The sequence below is a fragment of the Pelobates fuscus genome, chromosome 2 (assembly GCF_036172605.1).
Source record: "Pelobates fuscus isolate aPelFus1 chromosome 2, aPelFus1.pri, whole genome shotgun sequence".
Taxonomy (NCBI): Eukaryota; Metazoa; Chordata; class Amphibia; order Anura; family Pelobatidae; genus Pelobates; species Pelobates fuscus.
The window spans coordinates 36583363-36603194 of NC_086318.1; the positions used below are offsets into that span (position 1 = coordinate 36583363).

The window sequence follows — 19832 nt, forward strand, 5'->3', positions numbered from 1 at the left end:
AATACACCACTGTATTTATACCACAAAGGAGAAAGAGATTTATGGAATAAAATTAAAAACAACAACAAAAAACACACAGTCTAGTAGTTCAGAATGGGAGGTTCCTGATTGGTAGGACTTTTTTCCTGATCTACAAATAGTCCCTCTTCTACAGACATCTGACTGTGCAAGTTTGGCATTTTTAAAAAAAATAGTTTTTACCTATTTTTTAACAAAATAAAAAGTGAGAGGCACTACAATATTTGTTTATGTTTGAGACTAATGGATTACACTCTGTACACTGTCACTGTCTCAGAATAGATAAAATAACAAGTGTTCTGAATATATTCTGGAGATCTTGGGCTCATGTGGTTTATTCTGCTGTTTCCAAAAACCTTTTAATGGCATTATTTTACCATAACATAGATTTCACTGTTGTGTATTTTAATGTCCGTAGGTGTATACCTGTGTATGTGTATATATTGTAAAAAAAAAAAAAAAAGCAAATACACAATGTTTTTTTATTAAATGACATATACAGGTAAAAATCATCTGTGCATGGGATGAGTGAATATTATTTCAATCACCTCTGATCTTCACAGCATAGCTATTATTCAAGATTACAAGACAAGACACATTTGGCATAAAATGACTAGCGTGATATTAAAAAAAAAAATCATTTTTTATGCCCATTTTGATCGTTATATTAATAAACTTTAGTAATAATACAAATGAATACAGTTTAAACTAAGAAAATGTGTAGAATGAAAGTACATTATATAAATAATAAATGCATTCATTAGAATTATATAACTTTTAATCACTGAATCAGATAGGATTGAGGTACGGTTACTATGCATGGTGACAAAAAAGATTTTTCTTATATATAAGATAAGCAGTTCAAGATTATAATTTTATTTTCCTATGTGAAAAAACAAACTTTTAAAATGTTATTGTGGAAAGTTGTTCATCCAAGTATAAAGAATATAATACATTTTAAATTAAGCATTAGAAATAATTGTATTGATTTTACCCTTATTTCATCTTAATAAACATTTCCCCAAACATTTTTTGGGGGGAGATTTATTCTATCCCGAAGCTATCTGACACAAGAAGCACACAGTGATAGTTAAAATGTGTTTGTTGCCATAGCAACATCAAAAACAAAACTAGTAGGAAGAACTATTCTTTTTAAATTGTCTGTTTTCCATTTAAGTTTTGTACAAATTTTTTTTTTAAACAAGAATACAACAAAAACACTGTGAAGTAAAAGTGAGGAACATATTAGGCTTAGGCGTCCATTTTGATTTTTCCATGTTCAGTCTGGTATTGATTATCATGTTCTTCCTCATCAAGAGGGACCTAGAAAAAATATGTCAAATAGTTAAATTTTGTATATTTAAAAAATAATTTTTTTAAAAAATAACGGTATCTGAGATTATTGCTCTATATGTCCTTTTATCTGTAGAATGCATATTTGCTTTTATTCTATCAAAGCATAAATTATATAGCATAATGGAAGATATGGCATAGAGGACTCACAGCTTATCATGGGGCCTGGTTCTGCTTCATCATTGTACAATAATACAAGACGAGTGAGATAAGAAGTTTCTATACTTTTTTTTTTTTTTTTAAATACTCATATCACTACCTATCGAGAGACAAAGGAGCTGAAGGGGTTCTACAACACATCCCTGTTCATTACAATTAACTAGCAGAACACACCGCTATGATATAGGCACAGAAGCAGGCCTTGTTCTTTTCATGTGCTATGTAAATCTATAGATTAACAGAATTTAGAACATGGGTCATATAAATAGGGATGAGCAATGAGTCTTTCTTAGTTGATAGCAGATTTGAAGAATCCATATTAATTTTCTGTGTGTCCCATTATTACTATCACTATTGTACTTGGCATGGGTGATGGGGAACTAAATCACAGCCCCCCCCCCCTTTAGAAATCCCCATGGATGCTCATTTTTATGCTTTTTTTTTTCTTTCTTAATTTTTAGCTGTTTTAGAAGTACCCAACAACAAATCTACAACCAATAAAGCTCAATGTGGATGTGTTCCTTTGAGGGGTCTTTGCATATGTCACAAAGATTCCCCAAAGTGACAAATCCGGTGTTCCAATGGCTGCAGGTTGCAGTGGAAGTACGATTTACTTACTCACAGACCTTATCCAGCTGTCATTTTTGGCTTCTGTGGATTCATTTGCAAGGATATGTGTCAGTGCTGTACTTTTGCGCATGCATGAGAGTACAGCACTGAATTATCTATTGAGAATCCCACAATACTTGGAGCCACCATAGATCAATGTCTGAACACCACAACCATCAATTGTCATGGCTGCTGGGATCGACAAAAGTTTGTTATGGGCAAATGCAAATATTACAAGTTTTAGAATGAAATGTTGTATTTCTTAAACTGTGTACTTTGTCTTTAAGAGATATTGCAAACTGACAAGGTGTTAGAAATGGAACATATTGTTTTTCATAGATGTTTCTTTAAGCAATAACCTCTTTCCTACCTTCAGTGCATAATATGTTTACGCCATTTTGTCCCAGACGAATTACAATAACAACAATAATGCATAAACAAGCTTTGTCATGTTACATGATATTGTTTTATTATAATGTACTGTTTCTTTAATGTGCATCTTAAGTTTGTCTCTTGGGCCACTCCATAGTTTGCATGATGCTTCAGATTCTCCCCTCCCCCTCTCCTGTTCTAGTGTATTCTATGCTGTACATCTATATGTGACTTGTGATATCTCTCCTACCTGAATGGAAGAATCGTTCTTTTACCTGTTGTGACTGCACATTCTACAGATCATACGACGAATAAACAGCGCCAGATCTTCTTACATGTGAGTTGTGACTGAGTAAACTATCTGGGAAGGTGATTTGGTATGGATAATCTCATCAGGGCAATGAGCGCCATGTGCTCCTGAAAACCACATTCATAGCCTTTGCAACAGTTCCAGAATAACTTCAAGGTTATGCTACGACTTTCAGTACATAATATACTCTGTTAACCCTTAGTAGATAAAGATGTTCAGACTTTAAGATGCCATCTTTACCCAAGTCAGGAAAATTTCCATGATGTATAGACCCTTTAGTAATGGCCAAGTTAAGCGAGGTGCTAAAATGAATAAAGTAAAAGAAGTGTTACTTTTTCATATATGAACTACAGTGACCCTAAAATGAAGACACCTAAGGTATAAATAGGTGTACTTTTAAATGTTAAGACAGAGGAGACACTTGGAGACAGACGCTGCTCCATCTTAAAATGACAGAGAGGCTGACATGATGACATGTTCAGGAGGATATGTTAACCTATTAATGATATTTGCAAGCATTTAGTTTAATCTTATAAACTCTGCTATAAATTATTGTAATGGATTTTATATGTCTATATTTATATTTTTATATAATAAATATCTGAAAGACAAATTTTTATTGCTTCCAAGACAATCCTTATTTTATATTGTATTCTCAATTATTTATATATGTTAAATAGAGGATCTCTTACACTAACTATATAAAATTATGGCTAAGATATCTGTATGGTTAGCCCTTCTAAGTTCTATGCTTTAAGACGTTATAGTGGTAAATAAGGGAACCAGCCGCGGTTACAAGTTAATGGTGGAACTCCACTATTTTGTCAACTTTTGTCAACCACTGATTCCAAAACTATCTTGATCATTATTTCATAAATATTGTATCTTTACAGCTGCTTTAATTTGGGAGACACCATATTCATGAAACAAAAAGGAGAATAATAGCATTATGTCCAATTATACATATAGATGATAAAAAATATCTATTCAGGTGTAAGATCTCTGGCTTTTATTGTGTTATTACATAGCAGATATTTGTGGGAATTATAGTTCAAGAGCAGAGGGCCCACAGCTCTCTCTGCATTTGTGGGTAAAAAAATCATTGTTTCCAAATGTTATAAGCTTAGGCAAAACAACATTAACACATGGTTTTGTCTATATTTAATTGAAATTTAAACTCCAACTAGCAACTAGCAGATTATGTAAGGTATAAAGTTCACTTCTCTGCAAAATAATCATTTGCATCTCTCAAATGATGTGTCCTTGTAATATTCTTTTAACTGTAAAGTCAAAGTTTACCAAATTCTCTTTTAGTGTTTACATATGTAGTATATTGTGGAGCTGATGTTTCCATTTCTTTCCTATTTGCAAATTATTTTACAGCACAGATTGTAGAAGCGGGATATTTGAATTACACAGGAGCAACTGCCCGAAGCAGGTGTCATTTTAATGATTATGGCCAAGATAAGAGGTCATTTGCCATCCTGGTGGTCGGCACAATGGGCCATCTATAATTAAAGCCCAGTGGCTGGGTCTAAAAAATGCAACAATATGATTGACAGCTCCAACTCATCCATTTGAAGTGAAGTAAGGTGTGCCAGGATGCATATAGTCTACATGTCCGTTTGATGGTGTGTGCAATCTCGGTGGTCGAGTAACTGAGATTTGTGAGTTTTTTTTGTTTTTTCTGTCAAAAATAGCATTTATCCAGAAAGAAATATAATAAATATTGTGAACAGAATAATAAACATGATAATAATGATAGAAAAACAAACAACAAACAAATTAAAACATCCTCATGGATTGCATTTGATATTCAGTCTAGTTATTGTTAAATACAGCACATCTTTATTAAAGGACCACTATAGTGCCAGGAAAACATACTCGTTTTCCTGGCACTATAGTGCCCTGAGGGTGCCCCCACCCTCAGGGACCCCCTCCCGCCGGGCTGGATGGAGAGTAAAGGGTTAAAACTTACCTTTATTCCAGCGCCGGGCGGGGAGCTCTCCTCCTCCTCTCCACCTCCGATCCTCCCTTTCGGCTGAATGCGCATGCGCGGCAAGAGCTGCGCGCGCATTCAGCCGGTCTCATAGGAAAGCATTTACAATGCTTTCCTATGGACGCTTGCGTGCTCTCACTGTGATTTTCACAGTGAGAATCACGCAAGCGCCTCTAGCGGCTGTCAGTGAGACAGCCACTAGAGGATTTGGAGGCTGGATTAACCCATTTATAAAAATAGCAGTTTCTCTGAAACTGCTATGTTTATAAAAAAAAAGGGTTAATCCTAGAGGGACCTGGCACCCAGACCACTTCATTAAGCTGAAGTGGTCTGGGTGCCTAGAGTGGTCCTTTAAGCTCTGCTAACTAAACAAAAAAAAAAGAAACCTGTCATATTATCAGTACAGACTTCGCTAGAAGTGACAGTATATTGTTCCTTCACCCCTGTAGCCACTGGTTAAGCATTTTCCCTGGGGTGAATAGTACTGTAACATACTTACCTGCACTACAATGCCTCGTTCTGGGCAACACTTTTATCGCATTATACCTCCTGTCCAGTGACACACACTTATGTTATTTAAAGAAATAACATTTGGTCACAGAATGTATAATGCTTTTAAATATTTGATTGAAATTACTTTTCACTGAGCAGGGTGATAAGTGAATAATTTTTTTTGCAACATTTTAAATCCTAAAGCGCATGTGAGCACCGCACATCCATTAGGTCTTCCCCATTGGAAAGCAATTATTCAATGCTTTCCTGTAGGGGATTTGAAGACGCTGGACATCCTCATACATATTGTGAGGATGTCCAGCATCGTCAAACTCTGTAAAACAACAGGAAACACCTCTGATGGCTGTCTGGTACCAAAATTATGCCGAGCTGAATCGACATATGGCTGTAACTTGACCTACCTGGCAAAGTTTCTGTTTTCACACAGAATGTGTCTACTTGTTATATATTATTCAAGCTTGCTTCATATAATAAAATAATAAGTTACACTTTAATAAACTTCCTCCTCTGAACTTTCTACCAGTGGCCCTATGTTATGAAGATACCGTTCAACATTAATTGTTTGCTTCATTGCCAAACAGAATTAGGCAACACATGACCAGGAATACTGTTAGTTATTAAAATATGTTCCTTTACCTTTGCTTTATCAAATGACCTTCTAACTGTTATAATAGTTGTTCATAAAGGGGACCTGTCACTTCATAGTTTTTTTTTTTTTTAATATTATGATTAAGTATCCCCTATATCAGGAGACAGAAAGCTGTGGTGTCATACAGCAAGTAGAGACTCTGGAGGTAGCTTTTAACTGTGTTATAGCAGTGATTTCGTTTGTTCCTGAGCTTCTAAAGAATAAAATGTTTTTAAGATTGAAGGTTACTCTGGCTGCTCTGTTTATTCTGGTCCACCTGTTTGCTTGCATTATATTGGAGGTGGAGAAAAGTGTTTATAGTTTGAACATACCTCCCTGCTGCTGGCTTGTGAGTTGCATTACACCTGCACTTATGAACTACACTGAACAAAATTATAAACACAACACTTTTGTTTTTGCTCCCATTTTTCATGAGCTGAACTCAAAGATCTAAGACTTTTTCTATGTACACAAAAGGCCTATTTCTCTCAAATATTGCTCACAAATCTGTCTAAATCTGTGTTAGTGAGCACTTCTCCTTTGCCGAGATAATCCATCCACCTCCCAGGTGTGGCATATCAAGATGCTGATTAGACAGCATGATTATTGCACAGGTGTACCTTAGGCTGGCTAAAATAACAGGCCACTCTAAAATGTGCAGTTTTATCACACAGCACAATGCTACAAATGTCTCAAGTTTTGAGGGAGCATGCAATTGGTATGCTGACTGCAGGAATGTCCACCAGAGCTGTTGCCTGTGAATTGAATGTCTATTTCTCTACAGTAAGCCGTCTCCGAAGGCTTTCCAGAGAATTTGGCATTATATCCAACCGGCCTCACAACCGCAGACCATGTGTAACCACACCAGCCCAGGACCTCCACATACAGCATATTCCCCTCCAAGATCATCTGAGACCAGCCACCCAGACAGCTGCTGCAACAATCGGTTTGCATAACCAAAGAATTTCTGCTCAAACTGTCAGAAACCGTCTCAGGGAAGCTCATCTGCATGCTCATCATCATCATCGACCTGACTGCAGTTCGTCGTCGTTAATGACTTAAGTTTTGTGAATCCAGGACATACTTGAAAACGAGAGAAATCTCAGTGTATCTTTCCTGGTAAAATATTTTATAAATAAATAAATAAATAAAGTTGGTGTTCTCTTCACAGATGAATCACGATTTTCATTGTACAGGGCAGATGGCAGACAGCGTGTATAGGATTTGCTGATGTCAACATTGTGGATCGAGTGGCCCATGGTGGCAGTGGGGTTATGGTATGTGAATATTATTGATGGCACTTTGAATGCACAGAGATACCGTGACGAGATCCTGAGGCCCATTGTTGTGCCATTCCTACATGACCATCACCTCATGTTGCAGCATGATAATGCACGGCCCCATGTTGCAATGATCTGTACACAATTCCTGTGTCACGATTCGGGGAACCCAACACGCTAACACACACACACACACACAGAAAATGTGCATTACCGGACCTTAGAGTGGCCGGGCTAAGCACACACAGAATAGTCAGGAGACAAGCCGAGTAAGGGGAAACAGAAGACAGAATAATGAGAAACAAGCCAAGGTCAAAGGGTAGGAGAGAGTCACAAAGTCAGATTAACAAGCCAGAGAGTACGTAACCAGAAAACACAAGTTCAGTATCAATACTAGTAAGCAAAGACCACAACAGGGCACTGAGAGACAGGAAAGGTAAGTATTTAAATACTAGCCTTAATCCTGATTGGATAACTTCCAATCAGTATTAACAAACACACGTGGGGGATATCTCTACCCCCACTGTGATTGTTGCGCTGTAGCTTTAACACCGGGTCACGTGAGTGACCCCGGCGTTCTGATATTCGTGATGGCTCCCAGCGTGCAGCGTTAGACATGCTGCCGCTGGGAGGAGGAGAGGAGGACGCGAGCGGCGTTTCAAGGGGAGAGGACGCCGCTCGCTTACCGGTAAGAGGAGGGGGGACTGCGACGGACGGGCGACGGACGTACATGAGCCACTGCGACGGGCGGCGACGGACCGAGGGTGAGTGCTGCGAGAGGATTGCAGCCTCCCTTCACAGCCGCCCGCGGAGCCCTGACATAACCCCCCCCTCGAGGACCGCCCGGAGGGCGGGAAGCCGAAGGCTTCAAAGGAAACCGCGCATGAAAGGAGCGGATCAAAGAGGGAGCATTCAAGTCAGAGACAGAAGCCCACGACCGCTCCTCAGGGCCGTAACCCTTCCAATCAACTAGATACTGCAACCGACCTCGAGAGAAACGAGAATCAAGGAGAGCAGCCACCTCGTACACGTCACTAGAGACCACGCGGAGGGCATCGGAACGCCTGAGAGACCCAGAGAATCGATTACAGAGCAAGGGAGGTGTGAAAGGTGTTAGGTATACGCATGGAAGGAGGCAAGGCCAGGGAGTAGGACACAGGATTCACCCTACGCAGGATTCACCCTACGCTTATATATATTGGGTGCGAACTTCATCGAGGGAACCCTAAGGCGGAGATTCCTAGCGGACAACCAAACCCTATCACCCGGAGCATAAGAAGGAGCCGCACACCTACGACGATCAGCAAATCTCTTTTGAGCAGCAGCCGCACGACAAAGAGCAGCATGGACCTGATCCCACATCTTCCGTAAGGAGGCGAGGTGCTCGTCCAAAGCGGGCATTCCCTTGTCGGAGAACACACCGGGAAGGACAGAGGGTTGGAACCCATAAGCCACCATAAAAGGACTTACGCCAGTAGAAGAATGAGACACAGTGTTCCTGGCAAATTCAGCCCAGGGAAGGAGATGGGACCAGTTGTCCTGGTGTGCATTCGTGAAACAGCGTAAATACAACTCCACAGACTGATTTTCCCGTTCGGCAGCTCCATTAGATTGCGGATGATAGGAGGAAGTAAACGATAAGGAGACCCCTATCTCAGCACAAAAGCCCCTCCAAAACCGAGAGACAAACTGAGGACCCCTGTCAGATACGATTTCTTGTGGTATACCATGCAAGCGGAACACTTCTTTGGCAAACACCTGAACCAACTGAACCGCAGAAGGTAGCTTCTTAAGCGGAATGAAGTGCGCCATCTTGGAGAAATCAGTTACAGTCAAAAATACTGTCTGTCCATCAGATGAAGGAAGATCCACAATAAAGTCCATGGATAAGTGTGTCCATGGTTTCTTGGGTACAGATAGGGGCATAAGGAGTCCCAGGGGTTTAACATTAGGGGACTTACACTGTGTGCAGACACGGCAAGCCTGCACATAATCTGCCACATCTTTTTTAAGTGAAGGCCACCAAAACTGTTGGAGGAGACCATTGTAAGTCTTGGTAACCCCTGGATGACCAGCAGTTTTGGCTGTGTGAAATAAAGTTAATAACTTATTTCTGTCTTTTACTTTTACATATAGCTTACCAATAGGAGTCTCAGAGGGTGCTTGGGATTGGTATGTATTGATACCATCAAGAAAAAGAGACAAAATAACCAAACGGGTAGTAGCTATTATATTAGTTGTAGGTACAATGGGCTCAGGAGTGGAGGCAATAGAATCTACAGGTTCGTACTGGCGGGAGATAGCATCAGCCTTGACATTGCGATATCCAGGCCTGTATGTGATTATGTACTGAAAACGTGAGAGAAATAAAGACCATCTAGCTTGTCGAGAGGATAACCTTTTAGCGTCTGCGATATAGGATAGATTTTTATGATCGGTTATAACCAGAATTTTGTGTCTAGCTCCTTCTAACAAGTACCTCCATTCTTTAAAAGCCATCACTATAGCTAATAATTCCCTGTTCCCGACGTCGTAATTATTTTCAGACTCAGACAAGCGTTTAGAAAAGTAACCACAGGGAAGGAGGGGTTCGTCATACGATTGTCTTTGTGACAACACTGCTCCTATACCTGATTCAGAAGCATCTACTTCCAGTACAAAGGGAAGGGAAGGATCATGATGGTGCAACACAGGGGCAGTGGCAAATGCCTTTTTAAGAGTCTCGAAGGCCACCATAGCTTTAGGAGTCCAAACCCTGGGGTGTAAACCCTTTTTTAGTCAGTTTAGTGATGGGGAAATGATGGATGAGAAGTTTTTAACAAATTTCCTATAATAATTGGCAAACCCTATAAATCGCTGTATTGCCTTAAGTCCTTGGGGAAGGGGCCAGGACAGTATAGCTTCCAATTTAGAAGGATCCATGCTGAATCCTTGTTCAGAAATGACATACCCCCGGAACTGTACAGAAGTTTGGTCGAATAAGCATTTTTCTAATTTACAATATAGACCGTTCTGCAACAACCTCTTAAGCACCATCATAACATGAGTATGATGTGTCTTCAAATCCGGAGAATATACAAGTATGTCATCAAGGTAGACTACGGCACAGACATGCAGTAGATCTCTAAGGACATCGTTTATGAGATCCTGAAATATGGCAGGAGCATTACACAATCCAAAAGGCATGACTAGATACTCGTAATGCCCACTGCGTGTATTGAACGCCGTTTTCCATTCATCGTTCTCCTTTATACGAACAAGGTTATAAGCCCCCCTGAGGTCTAGTTTTGTAAAATATTTAGAACCTTTGACACGATCAAACAACTCAGTAATGAGAGGGATCGGATAGGCATTTTTAATCGTTATATTGTTTAGAGCTCTGTAGTCTATACACGGTCTCAAATCGCCCTCCTTTTTTGCCACAAAAAATAAACCAGCACCAGCAGGAGAGGAGGACCTTCTAATAAAACCTTTACTTAAGGCTTCCCGTATGTACTCCTCCATGACCTGGTTTTCTTTCTCAGAAAGAGGGTAGACCTTACCCCTAGGAGGCATAGTACCCGGTAACAGGTTTATGGCACAGTCATAGTCACGATGTGGAGGTAGCTTATCTGCCTCCCTTTTTTCGAAAATCAAAGCAAGATCTGCATACACAGAAGGGACAGAAACAGAAAGTGGTTTAGCCGTGGGCATGTTGAGTAAACAAACAGGACGTACATGAGCCATACAGTCTTCTTGACAGGATTCCCCCCCGGAGAGTATATCTAAACAACCCCAATCAAGTATTGGGTTGTGTTTAACTAACCAGGGAAAACCCAGAACGATGGAAGCAGTAGGGGAGTCAATAATTTGGAAGGTTAACCTTTCCTTGTGTAAAGCACCCACAGACATAACTATATCTTGGGTTTCATGGGTCACCAGAGGTTTCTCAAGTGGTCTACCATCTATGGCCTCAACGGCCAAGGGTGTGGCCTTTCGGATCAAAGTCAGGGCTGCGGTTTTGGCAAAGTTCTCATCCATAAGGTTGTCTGCCGCACCTGAATCGATCAAGGCTTTAGTTGTTATAGGGGTTTTATTGACCAAAAGAGAAACCGTAATAAACGGTCTGGAGATGGACACATGAGGGGACAAAGTCATAACACCCGAGGCCGACCCCTCTCTAGGCCTTAGGTGCTGTAGTTTCCCTGTAATTTAGGGCAGGTATTACAGTGGTGCCCCCTCTTTCCACAATAAAGACATAGCCCCTCCCTTCTACGATACGCTCTTTCAGCCTCAGTTAACCCCGTAGCACCCAATTGCATGCACCAGATACTGACTGGTTTTCGGATCACCCATGAATATTCCCGCACATTTTAGAGTGGCCTTTTATTATGGTCAGCCTAAGGCACGTGTGCAATAATCATGCTGTCTAATCAGCATCTTGACATGCCACACCTGTGAGGTGGATGGATTATCTTGTCAAATGAGAAGTGCTCACTAACACAGATTTAGACAGATTGGTGAACAATATTTGAGAGAAATAGGCCTTTTTGTGTACATAGCAAAAAGTCTTAGGTCTTTGAGTTCAGCTCATGAAAAATGGGGGCAAAAACAAAAGTGCTGCGTTTAGAATTTTGTTCAGTGTACCATATATGTGTTTTATCTTTTGTGTTTATGTGCATACCAATTTTGATTGTATTATTATTACTACTGGATGCCCTATGTATGTGAGCTAAGTGTGATCCATTCTAAAATTGCACTTTAGAAAGCTTGCACTTTTGTATACATGTTATTGTAAAATGATTATCACAATTGCACAGCACAAGTCACACTTTATAATAATTATAACACAATCTATTAGAGTGAATAAGTTCACTCTTTAAGGTTTAAAGATACAGTGCACCTTTTTTTGTTGACAAAAAAGTCAGGTGCATATAGGATTTTCATTAAAGATAACACAAAGCATTATCACAATAACAGTATGTAAGGTACTGTAATGGCAAATGTAATGTAATTATATTAGTAGTGTCATCACCATGCAACTGCACATTTAAAACCAAAAATCTAGGTATAAACACAGAGAAAAGAAATGTTTATGCAATAAACTAAGTGAGTATAGCGTGGACTAGTGATTAAAGACCACCAGGCCTCATAGGAAAATTGGAAGAGGTGGTGATATATGGATCACCTCTGAATTAATGGAAGCAAACAATATGCTAAAAAGGCTCTCCCAGACCTCAGGTAGAGATCAACCAACCCCTCCCCCCCCCCCCTCCCCAACAGAGGCAGGACATTCCTGGGCACCAATATAGCCTGAGTTGCAAGGTAAGAGGTGTCCGAAGTCCAAGATTAGTGGAGATTATAATGTCATCGACAACCACAATGCATGGTATTGTCCAGCGGATAGGACAGCACTAATGTAGTGATGACCCTAAAGGATTGTGGATGTTTCTTGGTAAATGTAGGGCCCCTTTCTCAGTCAGGAGCCATCGACAACCGTGGAGCATAGTGATGTAGTAGTTGCAGTGTGGTAGGTAACTCAGTTGCCTGGTTCTGTTGTCTACTCACCAGCTTCCTCCAGAAATTGTCAACGATTTTATCAAGCCCAGCCATATTATGATATGCCAGAAGGCTTCTTGTGCATGACAGGCATATGGCACCAGCCATTTTAGATGAAATGGTGCACCCTACCTCTCTCCAATGTAGCGTGGCCAAGGGCGGTGGGCGTTGGGACTAGCCACAGAGCCACAATTTGCAAGCAGAATAAGAGTAGAGAGAGATTGACTGCTCCACCCCCACTGATGCCATCAGGATGGATGTAGTTTAATCGCAGAGTCCCCTAAATTGGATTATACTCCAATCAAGCATGAGAAAATGCCAAGAGCAAGTATGCTGAACCTACACGTTATAACCTTGCACTGGTAGCTATAGGGCTAGGATTTGTGCATAGAACATAAAACCATTTTCCAACCAATGGATGCCTCAATTGTGGATCCCAGTAGATCATTGTTGAGTCATTTGTCCTTTGCGCCTGGCAGTCAGCACAGAGGAAACATAAAAAAAAGAGAACAGAAACAATGTTTCCACTTCTGCTCCATATTTGTAACGTGCTGCCTTATCTGTGCCTGGGTTAACCTGCTTTGCAATTTCATTACTTTACATCTGTTGCACCCTATTTCATTTACTCTCATATAACTTTATTACTGCTATTTACACTGCTTGGTGAATCATCAAGTTCATATTTAAAGGGAAACTCCAGTGTCAGAAAAACAATCCGTTTTTCTGGCACTGGAGGGTCCATCTCCCTCCCACCCCCCAATCCCGGTTACTGAAGGGGTGAAAACCCCTTCAGTCACTTACCTGGGACAGCGACGATGTCCCTCGCCACTGTCTCCGCCTCCGTGACGCTCCTCCTTGTGATTACGTCGGCCGGTGGGCGAGACTAATCTTGCCCACCGGCCGAGGAGACCTAATGCGCATGCGCATTATGTCTCCCCATAGGAAAGCATTGAAAAATCATTTCAATGCTTTCCTATGGGGTTTTGAGCGACGCTGGAGGTCCTCACACAGCGTGAGGACGTCCAGCGACGCTCTAGCACAGGAAACCTGTGCTAGAAACTAGGAAGTGACCTCTAGTGGCTGTCTAGTAGATGAAAAACTTTATGAAAAACTGCAATAATTACACTTGCAGGGTTAAGGGTAGTGGGAGTTGGCACCCAGACCACTCCAATGAGCAGAAGTGGTCTGGGTGCCTGGAGTGTCCCTTTAAGGGCTGAAATTCACATGTGTGTCTTTAAACAGAGCCAGTGCTCGGTGCAATGCTGTTTTGTATTTGTGTATTAGACTTTTTTTCTTTATTTAGTTTGGGGGGCAATTGCTGTCATATATTTAGTGTAAGAAACCCTATCTCCCCTTTTAAACAAATGTATGTGTGGCTTCATTTAAAAATGACACGAGAAAGACATGTTTATTTGAATTTTCTGTTTTGTTATCAGGGTCATACTTCTTGAAATGTTTTGTATATTTCCAATAGTGTGCAAATAATATCCCATCTGCTTCTCTCTTTTTAATACCCACAGAATGAAAATGCAAATCTCTAGCCAACCATCAATTAAAACAGGATGCAAGCACACAATTAAATATTAAGATTCAGATTTAAACTGTTTTAGACAAACAGATTGCAATCAAGGCATATTGTTGACAGCACAGTCAAGGTTATTTCCATTTAACGTCACCACAAAACAGTCTAGATTCCCTGCAAGGGAAACTATATATGAACAGCCAATGACTAAATGCTGAAAGTTAGGGTTTACTCTGTTTACTGCATCTTTATTTTCCATAGATCTCAATGAAGAAACTGCTATTCAGTAGCTAAAATAATCTTAGTCTTTTTTGCAGTCAAGAAACATAGTATCTATGCAAGATGCAAACATCATTGCAACATTGTCTGAGTCCAAAATACAAAATGTTACCCTGCTAACTGTTCAAGTACAATAGGACAGTAGAGACACAAATTAATGTTTCACCAAATAGAGAGACATTTCCCTTTCCTTATTCTTTGTTAGATACATTTTTTTCCATCTATCTCTTGGTTTACTTTTAGTTGTCATGTATATGAAAGTCTGATAAGGGGAATAGGAGTCTAAATTGTTTGGCTGATAAGGAGGGTAATGAATGGGCTTACAACTGCAGTGCTTGAAATGAAAAGACCTTGATGCAGGGATGGATGATAATTTAGGGATTACAACTGCAGTGCTCAAAATGAAAAGGTATTGATGCTGGGATGGATGATTTGATCACTGCAGTTGTAAGCCTCAAATTAGACATGTGCAATTCGTTTCGGTCCGAATGTGAATTCGGACGAATTTCGGGCAATTCGGACATTTGGGTACTTCCGAATAGATGAATTGGCGAATTGGCGAAGTTCCCGAATTTCCAAAGTGTCGAAGTGCCGAAGGTCCGAAGTTGCCGAAGTCCTGAATTGCGGAAGTCCCGAATTGCGGAAGTCCCGAATTTCGGAATGCCGAACCGAACCGAAAATTTTCCCCATGCACATGCCTACCTCAAATTATCATCCATCCTTGCATCAAGGCCTTCTAATTTTGAGCACTACAGCTGTAAGGTATGAACTGAGATGGAGAAGATATTTAACCAGATTTATTTCATTTTGTTTCTAGATTATTACTTTACTATAATAATACTACCATTGTTACATATAATTTACTACTGTAATATTTTGTACTTGATGTTACATGTAGTTATTAATGTTCTGGCTGTTAAAATTTTGGTTGGTAAATACTTACTTTTTATAACAAATGGCTAACCTGCTCCATTCTCCCTCCTCCCTTCCCCCGTTTGCCACTCCAAGCTGTAAATTCCCCTTACAGTAACTTTTTTTTATCTCTCTTTCTTAGCCCCAAATCATCATCCATCCCTGCATCAAGACCTTTTAATTTTGCTCGACTCCACCCACCCACCCTGGTTCCTTCGTAATATATAGCATGCTCTTCCAGCTGTTTGGAACCACAGCCAATCACCTCCTCATTCCCTTCACATGCTATCAGCTGCTGCAGTTATACTATTAACTCTCTCTGCCATCGCATACACATCCTTCTACTACCTCTTGTCTCATCTCCCTAGTTTAACCTGTAGATTGTAAGCTCACAGGCAGGGCCCTGTCCCTGTTGTATCGGTCTGTTCCTGTTGAGTTGTCTTTCCCAATTGTACAGTGCTGTGGAATATGTTGGTGCTTTATAAATGCCAGTAATAAATATATGGGCAGTAAAATATTCGAACCAATATATTACCATCCATCTAGAAATAGAACTGCACTTTGGATGAGTGCTAGTTAATATTTTATTTTTATCACTTACCTCCCAGTAAATGGAATCATCATAGCAGTTTTGATCAGGTGGCTGTCCCCATATAGGAACTTTTAAAATGAAACCTAGTAGCAAAAGATGGAGATTGTTTAACGGAGCATAAAATGCAAAACCGAACAAGACAAAATAATGTGTAATTTCGACCAATTAACAATTTTCTATCAATAATTAAAATAGGCATCTAAGCACCATAACTACTACAGTTTACAGAGGTTGTCACGATTCGTGGAGTACCTTGGCACCATGCCACTATTAAAAACACCCTCAACATATGTTTAAATTGATATATTGTACGATTTTAGTACTTTATGGTTACCCGGCGCGTTTCTAGGATCTTATTTGCTGATTCTGAAAGCCAGTTTCTCTTTTTGACCCCTTCTGGATGTAAAATTATTGTGATGATTTAATAACTTTTACAATTTTGAGTTGAAACTACACTTTCAATACATCAATGCATTAATTTCATTATCCAACTCCTACTCACCTGTAATAACTCCACCAACAATAGCAATACCAAAGGTTGCAGCTAAAGCAGCACCTTGCATCATAGGAGAATAGCTGAAGAAAGAGAGAGGTCACTTGAAACTCTTTGTTTTTTGTTTTTGTTTTTTGGTGGTAAATATTTAAAAAAAGAAAAAAGAAATAAAGGATATTTGAAGTATGTCAAAAACAATAAACGTACATAAATAAAATGAACATTGGATTGTATTAAATATTAGCACAAAAGTTTATTTACACTCCTGTGATAGCGACAATTTTAATTTAATATTGTCAAGTGGTTTGTGAGCTTTAATTAACACTGTTAGTGTTGTAACTGGTCTTGTTGTCAATAGTTCACTAATACTGAAACATCATCTACAAACAGACTTGTTTTCTATTCAGTTAATGATCTGGATATGGAGAGCCCATCAAATTCCATAATTTACAACTGTTTACAAATGTTCCAGGCGTGTGCAGACCACATGTATTATTCCTACCTGCTCTGAATGTATCACACAACGCCTGCCTGGTTACCATGGCAATGCATTGATACGTTTACTAGCAATAGAATAAGAAATACAAGCAATGTGCACCAGGCAGAGGTGTAGCTCACTCGTTCCACCAATAGTCCCTATCTCTAAGTAAGAAGGAGGGAAGAGTAAACTTCTATTTTTCTTTTCCTTTGATTATCAATGTTTTTTTTTTTTTTTTTAAATAACACTTTCACAATCACACACATACCCACTGCATGATAAATAGCCCTTATCTATATTGTCACTAATGTATAGGATCCTAAACATATACAACCATGGTCGAATGTTTTCTATGATCTTCTATGATGGACTTGTTATTGGAAAAAAAACCTCAATATTCTGATTCACTTTCCATGCCCCAGAATGATATTTCTCAGATCCTGTCTGCTGATCATGAAAACCCAGTCAAGCACGCAGATGCAAACTACAACACAAACAGTCTAAATCAGGCCCGGACTGGCCATCGGGCACACTGGGCAAATGCCCGGTGGGCCGCGGTGGCCAGGGGCCGAGGCCGGCAGGGAGATCACAGGATCTCCTTTGCCGGTCTATGCAGGGCTGGTACTATCCGAATGCCGGCCCTGCTGTGTGCTGTCATGGGCTGGTGGGGAGACCAAAGATCTCCCTCACCGGCCCACATGCAGTATATTTCGGCCGCCGGCAGGGAGAGAGGGAGGGAGACAGCCAGGAGAGGAACCCGGTGGAGCTCTAACTTACAGTTCCTTGTGTGAGATGCCCCACAGGCTAGAGTTCACTCACCACTAGGACCACCATTGATGGATGCCAGCAGCAGGATTCCCCCCTCCCAGGCTAAAGGTAAGCAGGGAGGGGGAAATACACATCAGCCTCACTTGCTCACACATACCCTGCACACTTGGCACTCACAGCACCCTCACTCACTCACACACTATACACACACTGCACCCCTGACACTCACAGCACCCTCACTCACTCACACACTACACACACACTGCACCCTTGACACTCACAGCACCCTCACTCACACACTACACACACATTGCACCCCTGACAGTCACATCACCCTCACTCACTCACACACCACACACACACACTGCACCCCTGACACTCACAGCACCCTCACTCACTCACACACTACACACACACTGCACCCCTGACACTCATAGCACCCTCACTCACTCACACACACTGTACCCCTGACACTCACAGCACCCTCACTCACACACACTGCACCCCTGACACTGACAGCACCCACACAGACACACACTGCACCCCTGACACTGACAGCACCCACACACACACTGCTCCCCTGACACTTACAGCATCATCACTCACACACACTGTACCCCTGATGTTATTGTACTTGCTTGCGCTGTGCAGAACAAATAGCTCAGCAGAGCTCTGCGCATGATCTACTCTGGAAGAGCATTGAACCAACATGCTCACTTTGTGATGGGGTGTGCAAACACACACTATACCACAATATTCTCCTATATACACATGTTCATAGGCATGCACCACACATTACATTAGAGTGTACACCCAGAGAAAACTATATTTTAATTGTCACTAAATGAAATTGCTAATTTAGCAAAAATTGGTGCAAAACACAGTTGTTTGCTTTAGTGATAACAAGGTGTGTATATAGGTTTTCTTCAAAACAATAATAAGCTAAAACAAGTTCAAACAAGAGTGCCCACAATGACAAAACAGGGCACCTGGCATGATGCCTATGAGCGCCTATGCACATATTACATGGCAAACAGCTCCTTCTATACACAGATACTACACCCCAAAACACCCCTACACTTACAATGATGTGCCTAACTTGGGTCGAACATTTATCATTGGTAATCCGATTTGCCTTCTAATGCCTGGGCCAACCTCTGTTTCAGAACATATTGCAAATGAAATATTGTAACAGAAATCACACTTACCCTGGCTTAGCTCCCATGGCAGTTGCGACTACTGCTGCACTGCCTCCGAGGAGTCCTGGTAAGCCGTGCAAATTGTGCACTCCGCATGTATCCTGAATTTTCAACTTTGAAGCTACGATTGGCTAAAAATATAATTGAAACATGAAACACATTGTTGCCAACAATTTCTATTTAAATTTCCAGGGACACTTATGCTATTGTCCACCTTCATATACTAATATGTTCCACAGGACCCCCAGTATCTAGGGACTCCCAAACCCATAGCCAGCCCTCTAAAATAAATCAAAGTCTCTGCCTCCTCCCTTCACCCTGATAATAGTGAGGGGGTTAATTAACCTAAAACCTGTTAAAGCAATATATATATATACTCACCATAATTCTTCCATTGTTCAGCCCCCCAAAAAGTCCAAATTAAAATCCAAAATAAATGAAGCCACTAGTTAAAGTTGAAAAGGCAAGATAACAAAAAAAGAAAACTGTCGAAAAATATCAAAACTGCGCTACAATGAAAAAGCAATCTCTCAACCATGGAGGGATTTGCACAGAATAAGCTCTGAAAGCGTGGAAAGCCCATATATATGCTTTCCCACCTTATGTCAGCTATCACAAAGTATGATAACACCCCCCCCCCCCCCAGCCCCCCACAGCCAATATACTATATGGCCAAGTTATCTGACTAGATTGAGAGAAAACCAACCAATCAAATTGCCGTGACAGCCAACAATTCTTTCAAAAATTATCTCGAGACTTGGCTGTCAGAGCACTTTGATTGGTTGACTTCTAGCCAACTTTTGGTCATAT

General features: G+C 40.6%; 1 protein-coding gene across 1 annotated transcript in view; it reads right to left on the reverse strand.

Moving 5' to 3' along the window:
- Positions 1-483: 483 nt before the first annotated feature.
- RHAG (Rh associated glycoprotein) overlaps positions 484-19832 on the reverse strand; it is a 48273-nt gene continuing 28924 nt past the window's right edge. The window contains exons 7-10 of the mRNA XM_063440847.1: positions 19032-19153; positions 16587-16660; positions 16094-16167; positions 484-1341 (exon numbers count right to left, since the gene is read on the reverse strand). Of these exons, the coding sequence (XP_063296917.1) occupies positions 1270-1341; positions 16094-16167; positions 16587-16660; positions 19032-19153 (342 nt within the window). The 3' untranslated portion in view covers positions 484-1269. The remainder of the gene's footprint in view (positions 1342-16093; positions 16168-16586; positions 16661-19031; positions 19154-19832) is intronic.